Source organism: Berghia stephanieae, chromosome 10 (assembly GCF_034508935.2).
Source record: "Berghia stephanieae isolate SIO BIC M18660-M18661 chromosome 10, UCSD_Bste_1.3, whole genome shotgun sequence".
Taxonomy (NCBI): domain Eukaryota; kingdom Metazoa; phylum Mollusca; class Gastropoda; order Nudibranchia; family Aeolidiidae; genus Berghia; species Berghia stephanieae.
The window spans coordinates 44100977-44127678 of record NC_088369.1 but is presented as its reverse complement, the minus strand read 5'-3'; the positions used below and the strand labels follow the sequence as shown (position 1 = coordinate 44127678).

Genomic DNA, 26702 nt, shown 5'->3' with positions numbered 1-26702 from the left:
AAAAAACAAAACAAAACAAAAATAAAGCAAAGCAGATTAACCTTATGAGCTCATTGTTGTAATGGAAATCTCAAAAAATAACGCAAAATGTTGTTCATTGCAACACTTTTTCGGATGTCAGACCTGCATATATGTACACGTCGGTCCAGAAGGAATTCGGTTATCAGACCTACAAATAAGTGTACATAACTCGAGTTCCATTTGATCGAAGGGAGACTACTCTAAGAAATTGACGTTGTCGACTGTCAAGTGTCTACCGTTCACAGTTCACAGTTCAGCGGTTCATCGTCATCGTTGTCATTGATTTTTGTCAATCATCTCTGGCGACTTGGGGGTGTGCATCTCTCTTGCCTTTGCCTGTGCACGTAGACGTGCATTTATACTATCTGTTACTTCATACACAATTCCCACATAATAAATATCGAGTTGACTTCAATATGGCTGCAAACGCGACCAGCCCTATCATACCAGCGGTTCTTGTAAGCTGGGTTCAGCTTCTCGTGCCTGACAAATGTTTTGATGAATTTTTTATCGAGTTCAACTTTTTGCATGGTAAGTTAAGTGTTATTTTCCATCCCATTTCATTCATTCACCGACTTGGTGACATTTCCATTTGATATTTAACAATTCAGTAAACAAACATTCTAGCTAGTGGAAAATGACCTCTTCTTCTCGTTTTCCCTAAATACTCATTCTCATAGACGACTTATATATGGTCTCTTCTTGGCTCCTGGCGGATCAAAGGCAAAGGGCCCCAACAGCACTCTTCTATAGAATAGAATAGAAGGTATCGACGTCGCTTGATTAGGCCACTGGCCTGTCGCCGAGTCTTTCCAGTCACTGAATGTCTTGTTCACAACTGATCTAATGCATTTCCCTACCTGATCTTGTGATCAGGGGCTAGCCTACACTACACTTTCTCTACTGATCTTTTGATCATAGCTATTTTGGGTGGGAGGCACTTCTACACTATGCACATAACTTTCCATCACAGCATCTAATCTATTCTTGAAAGCATTGACACTCGGCGCTTCAACGACATTTGCTGGCAATGCGTTCCAACGATCAATTACTCTCTGTGTAAAAAAGTTCTGTCAAAGGGTGGTTTTAACTCTGGGTTTCAGAAGTTTATATGAGTGGCCCCTGGTGACTGATTTTTTGTCTACTGTGAACAGCCTATCCTGAGTCGCGTACAAGCAATGTGTGAACTTATCGGTCTCAATCATATCACCTCTCAAACGTCGATAGACCATACTAGGCAGTCCTACTCTTTTCAGGCGCTGTTTATAACTCAAGTCCTTGAGTCCACCAATGACCTTTGTTGCTCGCCTAAGCACACTCTCTATAAGCTTCTTATCCTTTTCAAGATAAGGTGCCCATACACAGTTTCCGAACTCCAAATGTGGTCGGACCAAAGCTGCAAACATTAACTTCATAGTGTCACAGTCAAGATAGTCAAAAGATCTCCTTATCAGTCCAAGCATTCTGTTAGCTTTGTTGACCTGCCTTTCCAAATGCTGTGAAAACTTGAGCTCTGGGTCCATATGAACTCCCAGATCTTTCTCCAATGTTGTCTCTTGTAAATCAATTATCTCCTCACTCCCATGTTTTCTCATTTTGTAGGTTGCTTTCTGGTTTTTGTTGCCTAAATGGAGCACTTTGCATTTGTCGGCATTCAACTTTAGCTGCCAAGTATCAGCCCAATCGACCAAACTATCAAGATCACTCTGAAGTCTCTTTATATCAACCTCACTGTCAGCCTCACCATACACTTTTGTATCATCTGCATACATAGAACACAAGCCTGATACAGTCTCTGGTAAATCATTGATGAATGCTACGAAAAGTGATGGTCCAAGCACACTGCCTTGTGGCACCCCACTCCTTACACACGCCCAATCAGACAACTGTCCGTTAACACAAACTCGTTGATGCCTGCCCGTAAGAAAATTAACAATCCATGCAAGTACTGCACCTTGAACTCCAAGTGCCCTCAGTTTTACCTTTAGGCGCTCATGCGGGACAGAGTCAAATGCCTTTGAAAAATCTAGGTAAATGGCGTCTACGGAAGACCCACTGTCTAATAGAGATGTCCAGTCTTCTAGGGTAGCTAACAAGTTGGTTACACATGAACGCCCAGACACAAAGCCATGTTGGCAACCTGATAACAGTTCATTTGAGGTCAGATGGTCAATCAGACTGTCTCTAACAATTCCTTCCATAACTTTGAATATCACACTTGTAAGGCTGTCAGGCCGATAATTTCCTGATGAACTCTTTTCTCCTTTCTTAAACAGGGGTGTGCCCTGCGCTTCTTTCCAGTCTGAAGGAAGAACACCTTCCCTCAATGATTTCTCAAACACGAGAGCCACTATCTTTTTTTTTGTCCTTGGCACAGACCTTTGCCTCATTGCAGATTGGAGGCGCACAAATCTTGGTGAAGGCTTCTTCTCCAAGTCTGGCCCTGACTTTGTTCTGCCTGCATGTCTTTTTGTAGGCGGTGTGAGAGGAGGGCTAGGTCAACTGCCAATTCAAAAGAATCAAGGTCTTCAAGTCTTTTTGAAAATGTACATTGAATGCCATTTTTGGAATTGCCATATGCTGTCTTTGTCAACCAGTCCAATACCACAAGAAATTTAAGTGGGGACAGCAAACAGCCTTGCCTATCTCCTGAGGTAATATCAAAATCCTCTGAGAGTCGACCATTATGGATGACTTGGCGGGAAAACCCATCATAATCATAAAGTCGTTTTATGATGTTTATAAACTTTTCTGGCACACTGTAGTGGAGGATGTTCCAGATGCTTTCCCTATCTACGCTGTCAAATGCTCTCTCAAAGTCTATAAACCATACATATAGGGATGATTTCCCCTCAATCGACTGCTCAACAATGATTCTTAGAATTGCAATTTGGTCTGTGCATGACAGCTCTTTTCTGAAGCCTACCTGCTCATCTCGTAGTGCTTTGTCCAAAGTAACTTTCATTCTGTCAAGCATGATTCTTGTGAGCAATTTGCTTGGTATGGACAACAAGGTGATTCCTCTCCACTTGTCACACTGGGACAGATCACCATGTTTGGGTAATTTTACCAGCAGGCTCTCCTTTCAATCAGATTGTATTTTCTCATTTGTCCAGATCAAATTGAACAGGTGGTGGAGTTGATCCACGATTATGTTTCCATCCTCTTTCAAGGCTTCAGCAGGGATGTTATCTGTGCCAGCAGCTTTTCCATTTTTCAGACTGCCAAGTACCCTTCGGATCTCCGTCTTTGTGATTTCACCTGTATCAATATTGAGGGGTTCTCCAGGGTTCAGGTGTGGTCTAAGTACTGGGGTGGTCTGTTGAGCACTTCATGGAAGTGTTCTTTCCATCGTTTGAGTAAATACTCATAGCTACTCATATATTTTAATCTTGAACTTGCGTCATTGCAATTATTGAATGACCCAATAATAATTTTTTTTGTAATGTAGCATGCATAGATAAATTACAATTATTGTATCGCAATCCAATCTCAGTCAGCAGGCCAAACAATTATCTTAGCTCATGTCCACATTGGGATATTTTGTCTCCAGTAATTCGAAAGGAGTCTTATTAAATAAATTCATTCATAATTCTAGAAACAAAGTGACTAGAGATATCGCTCTAATAATAGAACGACACCTAATGCGGCACTAGATATCGCTTGAATACTAATTACTAATAGAGTTAGAGCGGCACATTACGTAACATTCCAGCGTATTGGTAACGATAATCACAAATATGTAAAAGGGAAAACTTGAATATTTTTTAATTTAAAATAAAATGAAAGTTGCATATCTCATATAAATTTTTTTTTTTCTTAAACTTAATAGATATGATTAAATATCTCCACAAGTTGGGTGGATCTGTAGCTTAGTGATTTAACTGTTTGACTCTGGTTTTGGAAGGTCCTGGGTTCAAATCTCAGCAGGGACAATTTTTTTTAATTTTTTTTTTTGAACTTCTCTCTGCCTATTTTCTTATTATGAAAAAGATTTCCTTTAATTTTTTTAAAAGCTTCTTTATAGATTTGTTTATATATTACTACTGTCCTTATTGTTTTCTTCATTTTTTTTTTCTTTCATTGATTTGTCATTATCATTGTCATCAGTATACTTTAACCATGTTTTATCCTTATTATAATATTTATTATTATTCTATTTTATTTTCTCGGCTATTATTATTGTTATTATTAATTATTATTATTATTTTATTATTATTATTATTATTATTATTATTATTATTATTATTGTTATTATCATTATTATTATTATTATTGTTATTATTATTATTATTATTATTATTATTATTATTATTATTATTGTTTATTATTATTATTTATTATTATTATTATTATTATTATTATTATTATTATTATTATTATTATTATTATTGTTGTTGTTGTTCATAGTTTCATTTTTTAGCAACGCTTAAATTTTGTTTTGTTTTCCTGTTCCCCAGTGCCATGTCTGAAGGCTGTCATCAGCAAAGCTTTAGGTTACGCAATTATCCTTGGAGCTCTTGTTGGTAAGTTTTTGCTTTTTCTCAAGTTATGTTTCCTTGTAAAAATAATAAATGTGGTAAAAAAAAAATTGACACGCATGCAAAACTCTAAAGAAGAAAATTATATTGTTGGCTATAATTCTTAGTATAAGATTATTTCCAAACATCAATCTGGTCATAAGTGACACATATTAATCAATATCTTGACCAACTAAATATAAGGTTAATTTTACTTTTATCCATACATCTCTGAAAAAATATTTGCTTTTGAGTAAGTTCCACAGGCACTCTACTTCCTGAATCTTTACACCACTCATCCGTTATTTAATGTGACTTGATTTTTACTCACATCTTTCAGTTTTTAACATACTAATATAATATTTTATCATTGTTTTCTTTCTTTGTTTTTTTTTGGCAATCTACTGCGGGAGAAATTTGAGCATGAATTGTTCCATGTTGGTATATTATTTTATTTTCTAACCTGATCTTTTTTTTTTTTTTTTGTTAGGGGGCAGCGCGGCTCAGCGATACGGTCTTTGCTTTGTACCTGAAAGGTACAGAGTTCGATCACCCGCTGCTGCTTTGTGTGGCCTTGAGCAAGTCACCTCGCCCTAGTTCACTTTTTTTGGTGCTGCACTGCGACTGGCGCCTGGGTTATTCCAGTCTTCCCTTGGAATAGACCCTTGAGAAAAATTTCCCCTATAGGGAATGAGATTAGCGGAAGAGTAGCGTCCCTTGATTGGACGTCACCCATAATCTGTGACGTCACCGACGGAAAAATTATTAGAGAGAGAACCAAATTGACGTTCTTTCTGTAAGGTGACGTCCAATCAAGGGACGCTACTCTTCCGCTAATCTCATTCCCTATAGGATGAATAAAGGGAATTTTATTTTTATTTATTTTATTACTGCCAGTGGTTTCAAGGAAATAATTAGTTCTTCCGGGCTATTAGGCCAATGGAGCCGCAGTTTATCCCAGTTTTTATATCGTGACACAGACAATATCTATTGCTCGATACCCGTTGGATAGGACATTCGTCTATCGCAAAGTACTTTCCATGAGATCTAACAGACCCAGTCACCCAATCACTGTTTGGTGGAGAGAGGGCTCAGAAAAAAAACACAAACATCCTGGGTCGGGATCCTGACCTCCCATAGCGGGCAGGGGGTACATACTGTGTCTTCTATCCCCTTATATATGTTTTCCAACATGCTTTCTGTCTTTGTCTGGGGATGAGATTACTTGGTTTTGTCCTGGCCCTGGCCGGAGTCCTAGCTGGGAGGGAAACAGTCAAATGCATAGTTATTGTTTTGGGAGATGATATTTTTTTCCTTGTAAATCATCTCTCTCTGTTATGTGTTACTATATTTGTTATTTTTAATGTATAGTGCAAGCATTTGAGTGTATTCTTCTTTATTGGATTTTGTGCTTGTGTCTGGATGAAACTTATAGGTGATCTCAAACTAAGTACATTGGTGATGTGCTCTTGGAATCTACATCTGATCCCTATTTGTTCCCAGTTCCCCTGTGTCTTACTTTCTCTTGGGTACTTTAATTGTAATTCTAGAACGTTTTACTATCCCATTTTCTTCCTTTTTACTGGCGCTGATATAACCTAAATGTGTTGCAAGCGCCGTAAAACCCTTAAAAACAAACAAAAACATCAGAAAAAAAATCTTGACTTCACCTGGGATCAATATCAGTCTCTTTACGTGTGAAGCGAGTGCTCTACCAACTGAGCTATCGGCTCTCTCCTGGCTTCAAGAAACTTAGTGTGTTTTTTTTCTCGACATTTTACATCCTAATACATTCTAATATTTATTTTCAGTCAAAATGCCTCAGGTGTTCAAAATTTGGAATGCAAAAAGTGGACAGGGTATCAGTATAGCCTCAGTTATCTTTGAGATGACAGCGGTATGCTCCACAGTCGTATACAGTGCTCGAAATGGATTTCCTTTCTCGTATGTAGTTTAATTATCTTTTTTTTTTTTACAAAGATATTTTTAAAATTGATTTAGGATTGTTCTATAATAATAATAATAATAATAATAATAATAATAATAATAATAATAATAATAATAATAATAATAATAATAATAATAATACACATTTATACAGCGCTCAATCTCGTGTAAAACACAAGCTCTGGGCACTTTACAATATGAATTATCAATTTTAAGTGAAAAAAATAAAAATAATAATAATTCATAGCCAAATCAAGGATTCATAGAATTCTAGCTGTATATTTTTTAAATTTTGAAATTTTTGAATTTCTTTTAAATCTTTATTAATCTTATCTTCAGTTTTTGTTTCCATCTTTTTTTTTTTGGTATTGTCCATTTGTAGCTTTATCAAAAACACCAATAGGATTGGTTTAAAAAAAAACTAAAATAAAGGGGTGATATGATTAGTTTAATTATTTATTGAAGCTAAAGAAAGGTCCTCCTCGTAGGTAAATGAGGTGGCTGCACAGACTTAAGTTTATGATAATAATAGTAATTTTAATATGTTAATAATAGTAATAAAAAATGATATAATAATAATTAAATAATAAATAATAAATAATAATAATAATAATAATAATAATAATAATAATATAATAATAATAATAATAATAATAATAATAATAATTAATAATTAATAATAATAATATAATTAATAATATAAATAATTAATAATAATAATATAATATATATATTATATCATAATCATCATCATCATCATCATCATCATCATAAAGATAATGATGATGATGATAATAATAAAAATAATGATAATATGTTATATGAGTTGTGATTAGATAAGTTGTAACATGTATTGTTTTTAAGTACTTTGAGGTTTTGACATAATAATAATAATAATAACAATAATAACAATAATAACAGTAATAATAATAATAATAATAATAATAATAATGATAATAATAATAAATATAATAATAATAACAATAATATTAAAATGTACGAGAGACACAATCATGAAAACAATGATAGATTTAATTCTGATCATTCTTCATCTCCTCTCATCTCATCTGTCATCACATCACACAGATCCTATGGAGAAGGCCTCTTTCTCTCCGTCCAAACCGCCCTGATCGGGATGATGGTGCTGTTCTTCTCCAACAAGGCCCTTCAGGCTGCCGTCTTTTTGCTGTCCTTCACCTTGGGGTGCGGATTCCTCATGTCCCCCTTGGCCCCTTTCAGCTGCCTGGCCTTGCTGCAGACGGGAAACATATTCTTGGTCATCGTCTCCAAGGTGGGTGGGATTTATTTGGGAATATTGATGCTGTGTATTTAGGTAAAATACTCACACCATCCGCCAGCCTGATATAATGTATCAATTAACACACAACTGTGTGTAACTTTGTAACGTTTTATAGTCTGATTGATATTATGTAGTGAGAAACGATCTGGCTAAAAACAATGACAAAGAGCTGAGTGATGTCAATTTCATTCCTTCTATAGATAGTATGCGCTTGGCTAAGAAGCTCATAGCATTGCCATCCGGAAGTATAACGAACCAACACACAAATTGTGTATCCATGAACGTTTATATCAGTAATACAGTTTCAGTAGAGCATAACTCATAAACGCGGATGGCAAAAAACAATAACAAAGACCTGAGTGACGTCATCTTCGAACTATCTATATGGAGCTGTGACCATGCTATTAGTATTATATACAAGGCCTTGTTGTCTAGTCTTTTGGATTTTTGATGTTACGCTACCATCTTCACAGCCATTTGTTACATAGCTCTTGTTATACAATCGAACATCACAACCTCTTTATAAAAAAGGTCCTTTTTAAAAAAAATAAAAAATTGCTCTTTGATTTTTGATTCTCCCCACAGGTCACATTGGTTGTAATAGTATTTCTATATCATGAAGAACTGATATGGCTGTTTTTTTTTTTTGTACTAGCATTCTTACACTATCCAACACAGCCCATAGCTACCTTGGCCAACCTTCACTCGTTTTAGCGATCAGCGTCTTGGATTTGGCTTCTTCTTTTTTTTTACTAGCATTCTTACACTATCCAACACAGCCCACAGCTACCTTGGCCAACCTCTCGTTTACGATACGGTTGTCTTTTGGCTGTTTTTTTGGTACTAGCATTCTTCCACTATCCAACACAGCCACCTTGGTCAACCTCTCGTTTACGATACGGCTGTCTTTGGCTGTTTTTTTGGTACTAGCATTCTTAACAATCCAATCAAGCCACTTGGTCAAACTCTCGTTTACGATTAGGCTGTCTTTGCTGTTTTTTTGTATAGCATTCTTACAAATATCCAAACAGCCCTACAGCTACCTTGGCCAACTCTCGTTTACGCGGGGCCAAGTGAAAACATGCAATTTAGTTGTCTTACCATGATGAGGCAGAATTGCAATCTTTGTTGCTAATTGTCACTTACAACTTTGAGGTGGCTAGTCTTTGTAACAAGAAAGTATACAGTATTCTAGTCATGCCCCTTATGAGAATAAATTAATGATAATGTAAAATAGAATGTAAGATTCAATTTAATTACAAAAACAGATCAAATGAACATTTCGAGCAGCAAAATTTACACTTACGAGAATAATGCGATTATATTATTTTACATGCAGCGTAACTTTGTTTCTCTACTTTAAAAAAATTTTTTGTCTTTTTTTTTTTTACTCCATCCAGTTGATTCAAGCTGTAACCAATTTCCGCAACGGTCACACTGGTCAGCTGTCCGTGATCACCGTCTTCATGCTGATGTTGGGTAGCACCGCCAGAATCTTCACCTCTATCCAGGAGACGGGAGACGCTCTCATGATAGCCAGCTACGTCGTGGCCACCTTCTTCAACATTATCATAACTTTACAGATGGTCTATTATTGGAACGTTCCGGTAGGGCAGACGACTGCTGCTAGTGATAAAAAGAAGAAAAATAAGAAAAAGAAAGATTTGTAAAGGAAAAATAGATCCAATAAGTTAGGGGTATGTTTCATAGGAAAATTTTGATTAGAAAAAAAAATATCACTTATTCAAGTTGTAAAAGTTAATTTTAAAAAACTTTAAAAAAAGATAATAATGGCAAACAATTTAGCAATTGATACATATGTGTAATTTAAAAAAAAAGTCAGGGTAGATTAAACCAATCCCTGTAAAAAAGAAATTTAATGTAAATGGGAATTTTATGTATTTTTTAGAAGTTTCCCTGTGTACCATTTCACTGTTTGTAGCATAAACTTAAAAAAAAATCATTCCTGTTCATCACTGAAGAAAAAGAAAAGACCTCCTGTGATTGATTCAAATTACTTATTTACCAAGTTTTTATTAAATCCTTTTTCTTGTTTATTTTTCTGAAAATTTGTTATATTGATGTAGGCAGCCTATAATACATTTCACCTAGCAGGGTTATTCTATTCAGATTTTGGTGGATACGTGTTTTTTTTTAATAGTTTTTTTTGATAAAGATTTATTAAATGATTTATTTTTTTTTTTCAATTCACCAAAATTTAAAACATTAGCTCTTCTCATATCACCATTGATCAGATGGAATCTGGTACCAGAGTAATTTACTTCTGTGTGGTTTCCCAATGAAAGTCCATAAATCATTCCTGTCACTTTTGCTCATTATAGGCTGGATGTGATATTGATTTCCAGGGTTATTGTTTTAGTCAAAACGAAAAAAAAAATGAAACTAAGCAAACAAATGTGACCCATCGTCTCAAAACGGTATTATGTCAGAACGAACCATATGATTAAAAGCAGAATTAATTGTTAAACTTGTCAAAAATATAAATTGTTGGCATTAGCACCCTAAATAAATATGGTATCCACTCTCCTCAATAAAACATACAAACTCAACACAAGTCTGATATTTCTGGCTATAAATTCAATTTTCAACATATTGACCATCCCGACTTAATACATTATGAGGCGAAGGGTCACAAATGGCCAGTGAGTAATCCTTTTTCATTGCAGAAAAAATATAAGATGAATTTAAAAGATTTTATATTCACGTGGAAAATTGGTCAGTCTTCGATACATGTTGAAATTTGATTCTAAAGCAATATTCTGTGCACGCTTATCGCGTCAGATAATCAGGCATTCAAATCATGAACGTGGTCCAAGCTTTTTCAACATTGGCAATTTAACAATCTGTACATTACACAAAATGTTGCAGTGTAATTCCATGCATCAAAACTGTGTTAGGACATTGTGATGAATGCTCACAAATTTCGTCACAGTCTTACATGTATCATACTTATCGTCATGGCAAATTGTTTTGAAATTGGAGTTACCTCTTTTGATCACTCATAGTTAAGGCTGCTGTACCTGTGATTTTTACGAGCTGCTGTCATTTGTGATGTTCTCTGAGCTGCCATAATCCGTTTATGTTGTTTTTGTTTTGTTTTTGTCTCACTTTAAACCTGTATGTTTTGGAAGCAATTTAATATATAGACGATTTGGTCCCATATGGCCTTAATAGGCTTCAATAGTCGTAACGTCACTTCCTTCCTAATGACGCATGGTAAGTTAGTAACTGGCTCTAAACTATCGGAACAATGGTGGACGCCCTTATGAAATATTTCTCCGATGAGCATAAAAGTGTATCCAGAGGAAAAAAACCCATTATAAATCTGATCATGTTTTGACTTTTACACATTCTGATCACAAGACATATGAAAAGTTCTAGCGAAGCATGAAGAATAAAAAGTATCGATTTTCTTTGTTTAGACCCACGATGGCCGCCATTGCTGGGCAATGTGACATCAGACTATTGAATCCAATTACTTGTTCAGGACAAATCCTGTCTGGCCATCTATGAGTCTCATGATTTTGACTTCAAATTTAATTTAGGCATCTGGGTGGGGTTTCCGACCTCCCGTAGTGGGCAGGGAGGTACTTACTTGCTGTGTCTTCTATCTCCCTCTATCTGTTTTCCAATTACTTCCTGTCTTTGTCTTGGAATGAGATTACTTCGTTTTGTCCTGATCCTGGCCAGAGTTCTTGGGAGGCTTGGAGGGAAACAGTCGAATGTATAGTTATGGTTTTTGGAGATGATATTTTTTTCTTTGTAAATCGTCTCTCTCATGTAATGTTATTTTTAAAAATTCTTAACATATGATTTGTAAACATTTGAGTGTGTTCCTCTCAATGAGGACTTGTGTTAGTGTCTGGTTGAGAATTTTAGGTGATCTCAAACTAAGTGTGCTCTTGGAATCTACATCTGTTCCCTATTTGTACCATTCCCCTTTGCCATACTTTTTCTTGGCTGCTTTGATTGTAAATCTATAATCTTTTAAGTATTCTATTTTCTTCTTTTTTACTAGCACTGATATGACCTAAATGCGTTGCAAGCGCCGTAAAACCCTTAAAAACAAACAAACAAACAATATTTAGTCATCTGATTCACACAGAATTAGTACCACTTTGCAGACTTGCCTACTTTAAAATATAAAAGTTCTAAGGAGATAGAAATAGTGGTTGCTAAAGTTAACTTTACCAATCAGCAATATACCCAAAAATGGATTAAAAAAAAAAAATTAAAATCCATAAAATTGTGTAGTTTGGCATCAACTTTCATTTTCAAAAGTTTCAATGACTTTGAGATGCTCATGAGTTTTTGAAATTGGAGTCAAAATTTCGTATTTCTGCGAATTTTTCGTAGTAGTAGACAGGCCTGAGTTTGGAGTGGGGAGTTACAAATATGAAATTACTTTTAATCCTTATTGATCAGAGTCAGACATTGATAATACAGAGCTGCCAACTCCTGTTTTTAAAAAAAGTTTTTTTTTAGGGTTTTAAAAAGAATACTGCCAGGATCTTTTTACATCCAATTTATTCCTTAATTTCATTACTAGATGATTTAGTAATGTTCACTAATGCAACGTGTTTATGGCATATTTCTATCCGATTTCAAGACCGAGACTTTGATTCATTATTGATGTTTCATTATTTTTTAAGGATCAAAATTGATTGTTGTTTGAGTTTGAGTATCAAAATCTTTTTAAAAAAAACACTACAACAATTCTTATTTCTTGAATTTAAAATGAAAGTCACTTTATAATGATTTTTATTTAATTTACAGGGCTGAGAATCTTCCGCCTAAAGGCGGATTTCCGCCTAAATGGTAGTTTATCTCCGCCCATCCCATCACATTTCCTCCTTTTTCAAATTTGCCGTGTCAAACATTTTCCTCAAAACCACAAAATCACCATTATGTCCTATGTCATATTTTGACACCTGTGCTCAGTCTCGTGAAATTTAGTGACGGTCCGTTTTTATGACGTTGGGCCAGACAGTATGGCACCAGATGTCACAATAGACACAGAAGACCAGTAGGTAGTGTTCTTTGATTAGTTAGTTGATGGTTGAAGGGGAAGGGGAGGGACAAATGGGTCTGGATTTTTTCCCCTTGTTGTAGGTACCTATTGCTTTTAAATCTCTCTCTCTCTCTTCTCTCTCTCTCTCTCTCTCTCTCTCTCTCTCTCTCTCTCTCTCTCTCTCTCTCTCCCCCCCCCCTTTGCCTTTCTTTCTATTTCTCTTTTCTTCCTCTTCTTTTTTTTTTTTTTGGATATAGAATTCAAAAGGTCAATACATAAGTTATTCTGGTAAAGAAGTCTCTCCTCCCCCCCCCCCTCTCTCTCTCTCTCTCTCTCTCTCTCTCTCTCTCTCTCTTCTCTCTCTCTTTCTTTCGCAACCACATTAAATCATCTGGTATATAGAGATGATATATTAGAACAAAGCAATGGTGGTTGGCTTAGTTTAATCTTTTTCCTTTTTACCTTTTGACTATGGCTTTAAATTTGAGAGATTCTTGGGTTGTATTTATAAGCTGACTAACTACTAGGTTTCTTTGCTTGTGTTTGATCGATAGACTGAGAAATGTTCCTCCTTTTTGACAATTGCTATTATCATCACTGAATAAAAAAACATTCACCAAAACCACTACATCAACATCTCTACCAACACTACTATTACAATCACCACCACAACATCATCCCTACCACCGCTACTACTACAAATAGCACCACATCATCCCTACCACCACCACTACTATTACAACCATCATCCCTACCACCACTACTACTACAACTACCACCACATCATCAACCCTACTACCACTACTACCACCACCATCATATCATCATCCCTACCACCACTACTACTACAACCACCACCACATCATCCTTACCACCACTACTATTACAACCATCATCCCTACCACCACTACTACTACAACTACCACCACATCATCAACCCTACTACCACTACTACAACCACCATCATATCATCATCCCTACCACCACTACTACTACAACCACCACCAAACCATCATCCCTACCACCACTACTACCACAACCACCACAACACCATCATCCCTACCACCACTACTACTACAACCACCACCAAACACCATCATCCCCACCACCACTACTACCACAACCACCACAACATCATCATCCCTACCACCACTACTACTACAACCACCACCACAACACCATCATCCCTACCACCACAACTACTATAACCACCACAACATAATCCCTACCACCACTACTACTACAACCACCACCAAACCATCATCCCTACCACCACTACTATTACAACCACCACAACATCATCCCTACCACCACTACTACTACAACCACCACCAAACCATCATCCCTACCACCACTACTATTACAACCACCACAACATCATCCCTACCACCACCACTACTACAACCACCACCAAACCATCATCCCTACCACCACTACTATTACAACCACCACAACATCATCCCTACCACCACTACTACTACAACTACCACCAAACCATCATCCCTACCACCACTACTATTACAACCACCACAACATCATCCCTACCACCACTACTACTACAACTACCACCACATCATCATTCCTACCACAGCTACTACAACCACCACCACACAATCATCCATACTACTACTAGAATCACTACCACATCATCCCTACCACTGCTATTACTACAACCACCACCACATCATCATCCCTTCCACTGTTATTACTACAACCACCATCATCCCTGCTACAACCACCAAATGTTGTAATTACACTTTCAACTTTTGAAATTCCACCGAGTCGTGTTAGAAATTGCCTCGAGACAAATTTTGGATCACATCTCAGTAAATTTTAGTGAAATTCAAATTTATAGGTTATGGTCGCATGGATGGGTCATGATCTTCACGATGAAAAATTTCCTCCTTTTTTGTGACCAGTCATTCTCACCCCTGAATTTAATTTTATTTTTTTAAAGTTGTACATTTATTTGACTTTCGAAAATAATTCCTAAATTTTAAGCTAAAAGTCCACATCTGTAGTCTTATTCTGTATTCCTGGCTTTTTAGTTTTGGCAGCCTGGACAGGTTTATTTTTAAAAAAATAAAAAATTTCAAAATTATTCAGATGGATTCTGAGACCAGAGTAATGAACCGCGCTCGGCGGATAGTTGAGTCCTTGGAGAAGGCTCTTTACTCACATTCTCTTCTTACCATACTCGGGTGTAAAATGAGTACCTGGCCGTTAACAACATTGTTATGTCTGTCCGAAGAAAAATGGTAATATCACCTAATAGGCATCATGTCCCGTCCTAAGTGTTAACTGTTGCTGTTGGCCAGGGACCCCATTGTAAAGCGCTTTGGGCACGTTTAGTGGATATTGCGCTATATAAAAGCTCATTTTAAAAAAACCAAACGTGTTGTTTCTCAAGGATAGTCCTCCATAATAAATCATTCCTGCCTCTTTTACTCATATGTGGTGTTATTTGAACAAAAAAAAAATGGTGATGTTGATGATGATAGTACATAATATTATACACATAGAGATCACATTACGTGTACTGCAAACCATAGATCGGGTATTTAAAACAATTGAGATATGTCCCGAACATTGTCGAATTCACAATGAGTTTTGGTTATTTAGCTTTGATAATATTAATTGATAATATTAATAATAATAATAATAATAATAATAATAATAATAATAATAATAATAATAATAATAATAATAATAGTAATAATAATAATAATGATAATAATAATAGTATAATAATAATAATAATAATAATAATAATAATAATAATAATAATAATAATAATAATAATAATAATAATAATATAAAATAATAATAATAAAATAAAATAAAAAAAATAATAATAATATTAATAATAATAATAATAATAATAATAATAATAATAATAATAATAATAATAATAATAATAATAATAATAATAATAATAATAATAATAATAATAATACATAATAATAATAATAATAGTAATCTAGATTTATCCATCCATTTGTGTCTGTATAGTATACATCCATCTGATTTATTTATATCATGCATTCATCTTCATCAAATTAATTTTTGAAAAAGAGAAACCTGCCTCATGCCAATACTCAGATAAAGAAATGCTGTTGTGATGACTTGAAATAACACAAAATAAATTCACAAATTTATTTTTTGCTTGTGTTTGTTGTCGAATGGGCCAATTTTTTTTGTCTTGTAATACAGTCAAGATATAGAATGAACAACATTGACGTCACTCAGCTCGTTGTTATTGTTTTTAAACAGTCGTTTTGATGATTGGTTCGTACTAAATTCTATCAATCAGACTATAAACGTTTAAGGTTACACATTGTTTTGTGTGTTGGTACGTTATAGCCAGCTGGCAGATGTTGTGAATATTTTATCTATACGCATAGCACCAATTGATGTTGATTGATCGCAGTGACAAAACGTTAGTGTGGACACGGTGCCCTCGATTAAGGCATTTTACACACATTATTTCAACTGGCGCGAGTGTTAATAAGTCGCTGGTTAAAAGCAGTGACGGATATTTAAATATTGATAGTACAAAAAGGAAATGTTGTTGGAGATGGGAATGTGATGGAGAGGGAGAGTAAGGGAATGAGGGGGGGGGGGGGGGGGGGGAAAAAACTAAGGAAGAAATAATGAAAGAGAGTATAATTGTGTTAATAAATTATTAAATTGATGTTTTTTTACCTTCACCAAGAAGGGGAGTAATTTCTTTTCAAGTCATAAATCCAGATATTTATGAGTATGCCATTCCACATACATTGAAAACCAGTGAGATTTAAAACGGCTAAACCATGATGAAAGAGAATGAGTGGAGTAAGTAAATAAATCACTGGCTTTGATGAGGTGGTAGAGTTTTGAACCCGCAAACCGACCTGAAAGAGGTTCGAGTATTAATTAGATATAGTAGGTACTCGCTGGATTTCTAGCACGCAAATTCCAGTGCGTTCTCTGCAATAAGGGCATGCTGGGGGGTGGGTGACCGAATTTTATCGATATAATAAGCTACTACCTCCAATGAGCTTCAGATTTCGGCACGCTCGGATTCCAGCACACTTTTGGCTTTAACTGAGAGCGTGCTAGAATCGTGAGAGTATTGTATCTTGATCGTATCCCTTAGGATAGGAATTTTACATACATTTTCCTGTTTTTATCGGAGATGGACGTTAAATTCTGAGGTCCCGCTGGTGTGAGTCAGCGTTGTATTCGTCCAATGATAATTACGTTACCACCTAACAGTAAGAATGTCTCTTTTTTTGTGTGTGTTAAATGTGAGTTGTTCCATCATCAAGAGATATTTTTTAAGATTGTAAAGCGCCAAAAAAAGAAGAAAATGATAGTCACCATGCATAAGCCCTATGTTAATATAATTTTTCTTGTTATTAATATACATTGCAAATCAAACACTTTATTGTTTTTGTCCATTTTATTCTTCTCATTGTATTGTAATTGTTCAATGCTGATGGTTTTCCTCGGAAATGCGGAAACCCACAGTTTTGGAGACGGAGGAGCTTATTTAGTGGTTTATTTTGTTATATAATAGTTTTATTTGTCTTTCTTTTTTATATGTTTGAATAAATTAATGTAAAACAAAAAATAATTGAATGAATGAAATCAAAATTTGTGACATTTTGTTATTTTCAGCTACTTAAGCTTTTGTCTGAGCAAAGTTTAGGTGGAGGGGAGAGAATTCATCCATTTGTAAGTCTTGTGTTCAAGAGTTGCTGGTGCTTTGTTTCTATTTGGATTTATTTTTGGTAGACGAGTTATCTTTGCCACTTTATTTTGCTTTGTACTGACATGGCAGTTTTTTGTAAAAAAAAAAAAAATCCCAAATTTTGCGAGCGAAATCCCAAATTTTGCAAGCTAAAAACAGCAAAATTTGCACAAAATTTGCGATTAATATGTTTTTTGTATTTTTTTTTAAAGTTTCATTTTCATTACAAGTTTTCTATTTGATTGTTGTTAACATTTGTTGTTTTTTGTTTGTTTTGTTTGAGGCATTTTTTCCCACCTAAATTTGACCAATTGGTTTATTTTTTGGTTATTTTTATGTCCTGTCATTTATGTGCGGCTATGTGGTCTAGTGGTATGACACTCGCTTTGGGATTGGAAGCTCCTGGGTTCGAGCCTCACTCAGCGCACATTAGTTGAGTCCTTGGAAAAGGCTCCTTACTCACATTCTCTCACCGTACTCAGTGTAAAATGAGTACCTAACCGTTAACAGCGTTGTCTCTGTCCGAAAAGAAATTTTAGTATCGCCTAAAAGAAAAAGGCGTCATGTCCAGTCCTACATGTTAAATGTTGCTGTTGGCCAGGGTCCCCTTGTAAAGCGCTTTGAGCACGGTTAGCGGATATTGCGCTTTATAAAAGCTCATTTTGTTCTCCTGTCAACCACAACCACCTCGCGGCTATGTGGTCTAGTGGTATGACACTCGCTTTCAGATTGGAAGGTCCAGGGTACAAGCCTCACTCGGTACATAGTCCTTGGAAAAGGGTCTTTACTCACATTCTCTCACCGTACTCAGGTGTAAAATGAGTACCTGGCCGTTAACAGCGTTGTCTCTTTCTGAGAAAAGTGTAATATCGCCTAACAGGCATCATGTCCCGGCCTACATTTTACATGTAACTGTTGGTCAGGGACCACACTGTAAAGCACTTTGAGCATGTTTAGTGGATATTGCGCAATATAAAAGTACAAATTTATTGAAATTTTTTTTATTTTAAAACCTCAACTTGAGTAATTTTGAAGATATTGACTCTAACTTCAACTCTCTTCATTCGATTGAAGGCAAGGTTCTCCCTTAATGCCTTTTAACCTTCTTGCTAAAACTATTTTATTCTTGCCCATAATAATAATAATAATAAAAAACCCAAAACAAAACAAGGTAGTCGTGTTTTTGGGTGTATGATTTTGTGCAACTGTTATGTACTATGATTATGACGATGGGTAAGTGAATCATAATCTATATCAGTTGTGGGGTGGGGTTCCTGACCTCCCATAGTGGGCAGGGAGGTACATACTGGTCTTCTGTGAATCATAATCTATATCAGTTGTGGGCAGGGGTTCCTGACCTCCCATAGTGGGCAGGGAGGTACATACTGGTCTTCTGTGAATCATAATCTATATCAGTTGTGGAGTGGGGTTCCTGACCTCCCATAGTGGGCAGGGAGGTACATACTGGTCTTCTGTGAATCATAATCTATATCAGTTGTGGGGTGGGGTTCCTGACCTCCCATAGTGGGCAGGGAGGTACATACTGGTCTTCTGTGAATCATAATCTATATCAGTTGTGGAGTGGGGTTCCTGACCTCCCATAGTGGGCAGGGAGGTACATACTGGTCTTCTGTGAATCATAATCTATATCAGTTGTGGAGTGGGGTTCCTGACCTCCCATAGTGGGCAAGGAGGTACATACTGGTCTTCTGTGAATCATAATCTATATCAGTTGTGGGGTGGGGTTCCTGACCTCCCATAGTGGGCAGGGAGGTACATACTGGTCTTCTGTGAATCATAATCTATATCAGTTGTGGAGTGGGGTTCCTGACCTCCCATAGTGGACAGGGAGGTACATACTGGTCTTCTGTGAATCATAATCTATATCAGTTGTGGAGTGGGGTTCCTGACCTCCCATAGTGGGCAGGGAGGTACATACTGGTCTTCTGTGAATCATAATCTATATCAGTTGTGGGGTGGGGTTCCTGACCTCCCATAGTGGGCAGGGAGGTACATACTGGTCTTCTGTGAATCATAATCTATATCAGTTGTGGGGTGGGGTTCCTGACCTCCCATAGTGGGCAGGGAGGTACATACTGGTCTTCTGTGAATCATAATCTATATCAGTTGTGGGGTGGGGTTCCTGACCTCCCATAGTGGGCAGGGAGGTACATACTGGTCTTCTGTGAATCATAATCTATATCAGTTGTGGGGTGGGGTTCCTGACCTCCCATAGTGGGCAGGGAGGTACATACTGGTCTTCTGTGAATCATAATCTATATCAGTTGTGGAGTGGGGTTCCTGACCTCCCATAGTGGGCAGGGAGGTACATACTGGTCTTCTGTGAATCATAATCTATATCAGTTGTGGGGTGGGGTTCCTGACCTCCCATAGTGGGCAGGGAGGTACATACTGGTCTTCTGTGAATCATAATCTATATCAGTTGTGGGGTGGGGTTCCTGACCTCTCATAGTGGGCAGGGAGGTACATACTGGTCTTCTGTGAATCATAATCTATATCAGTTGTGGAGTGGGGTTCCTGACCTCCCATAGTGGGCAGGGAGGTACATACTGGTCTTCTGTGAATCATAATCTATATCAGTTGTGGGGTGGGGTTCCTGACCTCCCATAGTGGGCAGGGAGGTACATACTGGTCTTCTGTGAATCATAATCTATATCAGTTGTGGGGTGGGGTTCCTGACCTCCCATAGTGGGCAGGGAGGTACATACTGGTCTTCTGTGAATCATAATCTATATCAGTTGTGGGGTGGGGTTCCTGACCTCCCATAGTGGGCAGGGAGGTACATACTGGTCTTCTAAACCCCCCCCCCCTCCCTATATCATTGTATTGGAATGAGGTTACTTGGTTTTGTCCTAGCTCTGGCCGGATACCCTGGCTGGGAGGGAAACAGTCAAATGTATAGTTAGTTTTGGGAGATGATATTTTTTTCCTTGTAAATCATGTCACTGTTATGTATTGTATTATTTTTCCTTTTACATGTGTGATTCGTAAACAATTGAGTGTGTTCCTCTTGGCGGGTACCTGTGCTTGTGTCTGGATGAGTTATTTAGTGATCTCAAACTAAGAACATTGTAAAGCGCTTTGAGCACATTTAGTGGATATTGCGCTATATAAAGCTAAATTTTAAAATAAAAAAACAACAACATTGATCGTGTGCTATTGGAATCTACATCTGTTTCCTATTTGAACTAATCCCCCTTTGTCTTACCTTTTCTTGGGTGCTTTAATTGTAATTCTAGAACTTTTTACTATCCCATTTTCTTTCTTTTTACTGGCGCTGATATGACCTTAATGTGTTGCAAGTGCCGTAAAACCCTCCAAAACAAAACAAAACAAAACATATCAGTTGTGTTATCAATTTATACACTTTCCATCTTCTTTATATTGAAATGATATTGTGTTGTGTTGAAATAGAGAAAGGTGAGGGAGGAAATAATAAAATGAGTTGCCATACCTACATGACCATGAAATATTTCTTTTCTTCTTGTCTAGGATGGTTGGGAGAAGAAAAAAAAGGGGTGGGGGGGGGGGGGTCTTTTAACCCCCTATGGATGGCTGAGAGGTCACTCTGGCATTGTATCATCTAGCCTCCTATATCTGTATTCCTTCCTCCTATATCTGTCCTTGCCTCCTATATCTGTATTCCTCGCCTCCTATATCTGTATTCCTTGCCTCCTATATCTGTATTCCTTGCCTCCTATACCTGTATTCCTAGCCTCCTATATCTGTATTCCTTGCCTCCTATATCTGTATTCCTTGCCTCCTATATCTGTATTCCTAGCCTCCTATATCTGTATTCCTTTTCCTCGTTGCTTTCTCTCCTTGTTTAGATTTGCACTAGCTAGTAGCACGCACAAGCCATTGACCTTATCCGAAAAGGGAATTAATAGGCAATTTATGGTCGTTACTTTTTCATGATACATTGTATTGTAAATTGTCGCTCTGATAAAAAACCTACTGATCAATGTTTTAGTTTATTTATATATATATATATATATATATATATATATATATATATATATATATAATATATATATATATGTATATATATATATATATATATATATATATATATATATATATATATATATATATATATATATATATATATATAAAATATAAATTGTCACTCACATTATATGGCCAAGACGTTTTTTTTCTGTGGCTTTCGTCCACGTCTTCAGTGGGTATCATCTCCGAAGAAAAAAATGTCTTCCATTTGAGGTGCTTGTCCTTATATTTGATTTTGGGAGTTTGGAATTTGTCAACAGAGAGGAAAGCTGGTCTCCATGGGTTGGTGTACTCTACATTGGCCCAAAGTATCGTTACCCAGCTACCCCCCCCCCCCAATACCCCTTTATTTCATTGGTCTTTTACAGTAGCGTTTTTGTGTTTCTTTAAAGGAAGAGAAACCATCTGGTTTTGCCTAGATCCTGCATAGTTTTGTTGGTTGTTTTTCCTGTAAGGCAAATACTTTAACATGTGGATTTATATTTTTTGACTGGGTGGGGTTCCCAACCTCCCATAGTGGGCAGGGAGGTACTTACCGTGTCTTCTATCCCCTTATACTAGCTATTTTCCAATTTGCTTTCTGTCTTGGTCTTGGAATGAGATTATTTGGTTTTGTCCTGACCCTGGTCGGAGTCCTTGGCTGGGAGGGAAACAGTCAAATGTAAAGTTATTGATTTGGGAGATGATATTTTTTCCCTTGTACATCATCTCTCTGTTATGTATTGTTATTTTTTTATTATTAACATATGATTTGAAACATTTGAGTGTATTTCTCTTAGTGGGATCTTGTGCTGGTGTCTGGGTGAAACATTTATGTAATCTCAAACTTAGTACACTGATAGTGTGCTCTTGGAATCTACATCTGTTCCCTATTTGAGCCATTCCCTATTGTCTTACGTTTTCCTCAAGTCCTTTTAATTGCACATCTAGAATGTTTTTATTATCCAATTTTCATCCTTTTTACTGGCGCTGATATGACCTAAATGTGTTGCAAGCGCCGTAAAACTCTTTAAAAAAAACAAAACTATATTTTTTTTACAGAGATGTATTTTCCCTCTTGTAAATGATCTCTTTTCAGTTGATAATTGTATTTTTTTTCTTCGTGTCCTTGGATAAGACACTTCAAATGCATCAACCCACTTGACTCAGATGAGAATAAGTACTTGGCAATGATTGGTATTGTAAGAATGCTAATACAAAAAAAAAAAAAAGAAAAAAAAAAAGAAAAGAAAAGGGGGAAAAAAAAAGATGTCTAACAGGTGACTTTTACTGTTTGAAATAGAAATTTTGTTTCATTTGGCCAGTTGGGGGAATGAATATAGTATTGTGATGAAGTTGTGAAAATGCATTTAACAAAAGTGCACACACATCAGACTTGCCAACCAGTACGATTTTCCGTATTTTATTACGGATTTTTATAACAAATACACCGGGGGGGGGGGGGGGGGGGGGAGTGGTCTATCTAGGCTAAATCCATCCATTTATTGTTTTGCTCTGAGACTGCCAGGACCTGGCCCTCTCGTTTGCTTGTAATTTATTTGACCCCTTTTCAATCTCCAGAATACAAAATCTCCATGAATCCATGTACAAAGTGATGGTGGATATTATTTCCAAATTTGTCACGCCAAATGCTTGCACCTTCAAAGGAGCCTTTGGTATGGGTTTCAGTCTCAATTACAATACCAAGGATCGAAATGGCATCTCAATAGACAGTGAGACTGAGAGGTACTTGAAAGAAAAGAACTTCTCAAAACAAAAGAAAACCACCTTTGCCAATTGTCATCTCACAGTGCTTCCTCTTTTCCGCTTTTTTGCGGATTTCCGCATTTTTAATGATCCGTTAAAAATCCGCACTTGTCAAAAACCAAGAGAAATATCCGCGGAAAATTTCAAGAAATTTTTTTTTTTTTCTTTCAATTTTTTGCTCCTCAGAAGGTTATTGGAGTGCTTAACAAAAATCATAATTTTCATGTCAAAATGGCTCTAATTGCATGTCAATTTTAAAAAAAATGTCTGGGGGAGCATTGCCCGCCTTCGTCGGGCTTCTAAAAAAAAATCCTCCTTTTTGACAATTTCTTGGAGGAAGCACTGCATCTCACACCATAAGACTTTATTGCTTTACCCAGTTGGATATTTGCCCCATCAGGGCGGTTATTTTTTGATGGTTGAAGCTGTTGCCCAAATAAATTAGTAGAGGATCAGTTAAACCAACTTTCATTTCATTGATCGCTGCCTTAGATGTTCTTGAGGCCTGGCCTCTGGGTGGGGTTCATGTCCTCCCATAGTGGGCAGTGAGGCACTTACTGTGTCTTCTATCCCCTTATATATGTCTTCCAACTCACTCTCTGTCTTTGTCTTGGAATGAGATTACTTGGTTTTGTCCTGGCCCTGGCCGGATACTCTAGCTAAGAGGGAAACAGTCAAATGTATAGTTAGTTTTGGGAGATGATATATTTTTCCTTGTAAATCATCTCTCTGTTATGCATTGTATTATGTTTTCTTGTTATTATATACGATTTGTAAAACATTTGAGTGGGGGACCTGTGCTTGTGTCTGGATGAGATTTTTAATGATCTCAAACTTAGTACTTTGTTAGTGTGCTCTTGGATTCTACACCTGTTTCTTACTTGAACCAATTCCCTTTTGTCTTACCTTTTCTTGGTTGCTTTAATTGTAATTCTAGAACTTTTTATATATCCCATTTTTTTCCTTTTTTACTGGCGCTGATATGACCCAAATGTGTGCAAGTGCCGTAAAACCCTTAAAACGAAAACAAAACAAGGATTGGCTTATTCTTATTTAGCACATGATCCTAGGAACGCAAAATCCCAGAATCTGATATATTATACCAGGTGAAATTTCGGCAAAGCAAGCAAATGATCCCGAAACAGAATGACTTGTACTTGTATGCCCTTCTTAAACCTTTTTAGTTGTGCCCCATTCTTCTACAAACTGTGAACATGTTTAATTTGCATGTTAGGAAGATACAAAGGAAAGCTGTAGTTACTGCTCATGACATACCAAATACCTATCATCACCATTCATTTAAAATGCCTCGGTTTTGAAAGGATCATGTACGTGAGCCATTGGGAAGACGGATGATGGTGAGATGTAGGACTAATTCAAAAATGGGTAGCCAGGCAGTCTACTTACTTGTAGAAAGTCAAAGGAGATTCAGGCCATCTTCCTTCTATTAACTTGACATTTTGACGTTTTTTCACTCTGCTGTGGTCTCCCTAGTTGATTTGAAGTTATGGATTTAGGTTGTTTTTTTTTCCTAGACTCCAGTGAAAATAAGCATTTTTCGAAGAAAATAAGCAAAAACAGGATACAATTTCGTAGAAAATAAGCCAATTTAAAAAAAAAGTCGTACATGGTTGGAAGTCTGATATTTTACGTGTATTTAAAATTTCAACTGCAGCAAATCCATGAACCCTATAAGTATAATAACTCTATTTTATTAGTATTCTGCTCAGATATAATGAGTACTAACATTCCATTTTGAACATTTTATAATTCATATTTTTACATTCTTTTTATTTTTCCTGTTTTTTTTTTTTTTTTTTTTTTCTTGACAAAGACAAAAGAGGGTCCTCCACGTTTACCGCGATTTCCTCCAGACACAAGCCCCAAACCCATTATGTCTTCTATGTCAGCCACGAAGCTGCCGCCAGAAAAATCTCAGTCTCCTCTTGAGGTCGGAGATGGAGCTGGAGCAGATTGGAGAAAACTTAGCAAATCCTTCTGAATAATACAACAACGTCCTTGGACTTGGACATAACAAACCTTGTACTGTGTACTGCATAGTTGGATTCGTAGAATTGCATAATGTTACAAAAGTGCATAAACGACTCTATTAACTCACTCAACCCTAACACCGACTATACCCGTAGTTTACCCGAGTTACTTTTACCCCATGCCTATAATTTATTACATTTTTCTGAGACATATTATAGGCGTAGTATCAAAGCTAATGTTTTTAGTTTTTGCATGTTAATGATAGTTGAATAAAACTATCTTTGTGAATGCTCATTTTTAATGCATATTTTTTCCAATTTTGAAAAACAACAAAAGTCTCTAGGATTGAGTGAGTTAAAAAAAAAAATTAAATTAAATTTTTATATTCTGAAGTGAAACTGAGAATCCATAGCCCCGTTTAGTTTTCAGTTTATTAGTAACGGGACCTTGCTAAGATTCAATGAAAACTGACATTGACATCTATATGATCCCTGGTCCACCGTATAATTCATATTCACGTAGTTTCTTTTCCGTCCTTTTCGCTTTTCATGTATTTAACCTTGACAAAGACAACTGCCGATGGTCCACGTTTACCGCCATTCTCAGACCTGCCAAGACCCAAACTCATTCTATCTTCTCTGTCAGCCACGATGCTACCACAACAACAATCTCGGACTCAGACCCCCCTTGAAGTCGGAGCCGGAGCAGACTGGAGAAAACTTAGCTCATCCTTGTGAATAAAACTTCGATCCTTGGACTTGTACGCTCTTTCACTGATACTGATACCTGCCAGGGATGTTAAAATGTTCGAGGTCTAACAGTGGAAACCGTTTATAACAGGCCCGGTTATAACTGGATCGGGTATAACAGGGATTTTTCAAATCCCCGTTTTTACCTATCTTTGTCTCTATTAAAAATTATCGGTTATAGCATGGCCTCACTTGAACCAAATCGGCTATAACAGGGACAATGCCTTTTCACACGGGAACAATCATGAAGGAAAACTGCTAAATTTTAGGCCTTGTCGCACGGTGAGGAACAGAGATAACACAGGACTAGATACGACAACAGGGGGAATACGTCAGTGAACGCTTTTACCAATTGGAGGACATAAGAAGCTTTGTTGAAGACACTGTCATCAGGAAGTCAAGACAGACTTCAATCAAGGATTTCTTTAAAAAACAATGACTCTGATAAGGTCCCATTCAATTTCCCCTTATAAATAATAATACATTATGTTCATTTTTAACAATTTTTGTCTGACTAAGGAGGGATGCCTGAAGCCAACTGGTTCCCACTTGTCTTTTATTTCATTGATGAATAATAAAGTTTGAAATAAATTTAAAAAAAGGTAAAAAAAAAAAAAAAGAAAAAAAA

The 26702-nt window shown here is 36.5% G+C and overlaps 2 protein-coding genes across 3 annotated transcripts in view; both read left to right on the top strand.

Annotated features, from left to right (window-relative positions):
- The window catches only part of LOC144955846 (uncharacterized), a 340128-nt gene that overhangs the window by 210297 nt on the left and 103129 nt on the right, over positions 1–26702 (top strand). The gene's annotated exons all lie outside the window — the stretch shown is intronic.
- LOC144955843 (mannose-P-dolichol utilization defect 1 protein-like) lies at positions 284–26702 on the top strand. 2 transcript variants are annotated; one of them, XM_078886043.1, is made up of 7 exons: positions 284–552; positions 4482–4547; positions 6353–6485; positions 7575–7779; positions 9189–9395; positions 17483–17539; positions 25168–26702. In XM_078886043.1, exons 1-7 carry the CDS (start codon positions 438–440, stop codon positions 25333–25335), a joined length of 951 nt encoding a protein of 316 aa, XP_078742169.1. In that variant the 5' UTR covers positions 284–437; the 3' UTR covers positions 25336–26702. The 2 variants fall into 2 exon arrangements, with proteins under 2 accessions (XP_078742169.1, XP_078742168.1); XM_078886042.1 differs by having other exon boundaries at positions 296–552; positions 25895–26183.

Bases quoted from the DNA above. Each gene is read 5' to 3' on its own strand.
- LOC144955843 (XM_078886043.1), top strand. From the start codon at position 438: ATGGCTGCAAACGCGACCAGCCCTATCATACCAGCGGTTCTTGTAAGC. The intron at 6,486-7,574 runs GTATGTAGTTTA...CACATCACACAG, and splicing joins CGAAATGGATTTCCTTTCTC to ATCCTATGGAGAAGGCCTCT. The intron at 7,780-9,188 runs GTGGGTGGGATT...TACTCCATCCAG, and splicing joins TCTTGGTCATCGTCTCCAAG to TTGATTCAAGCTGTAACCAA.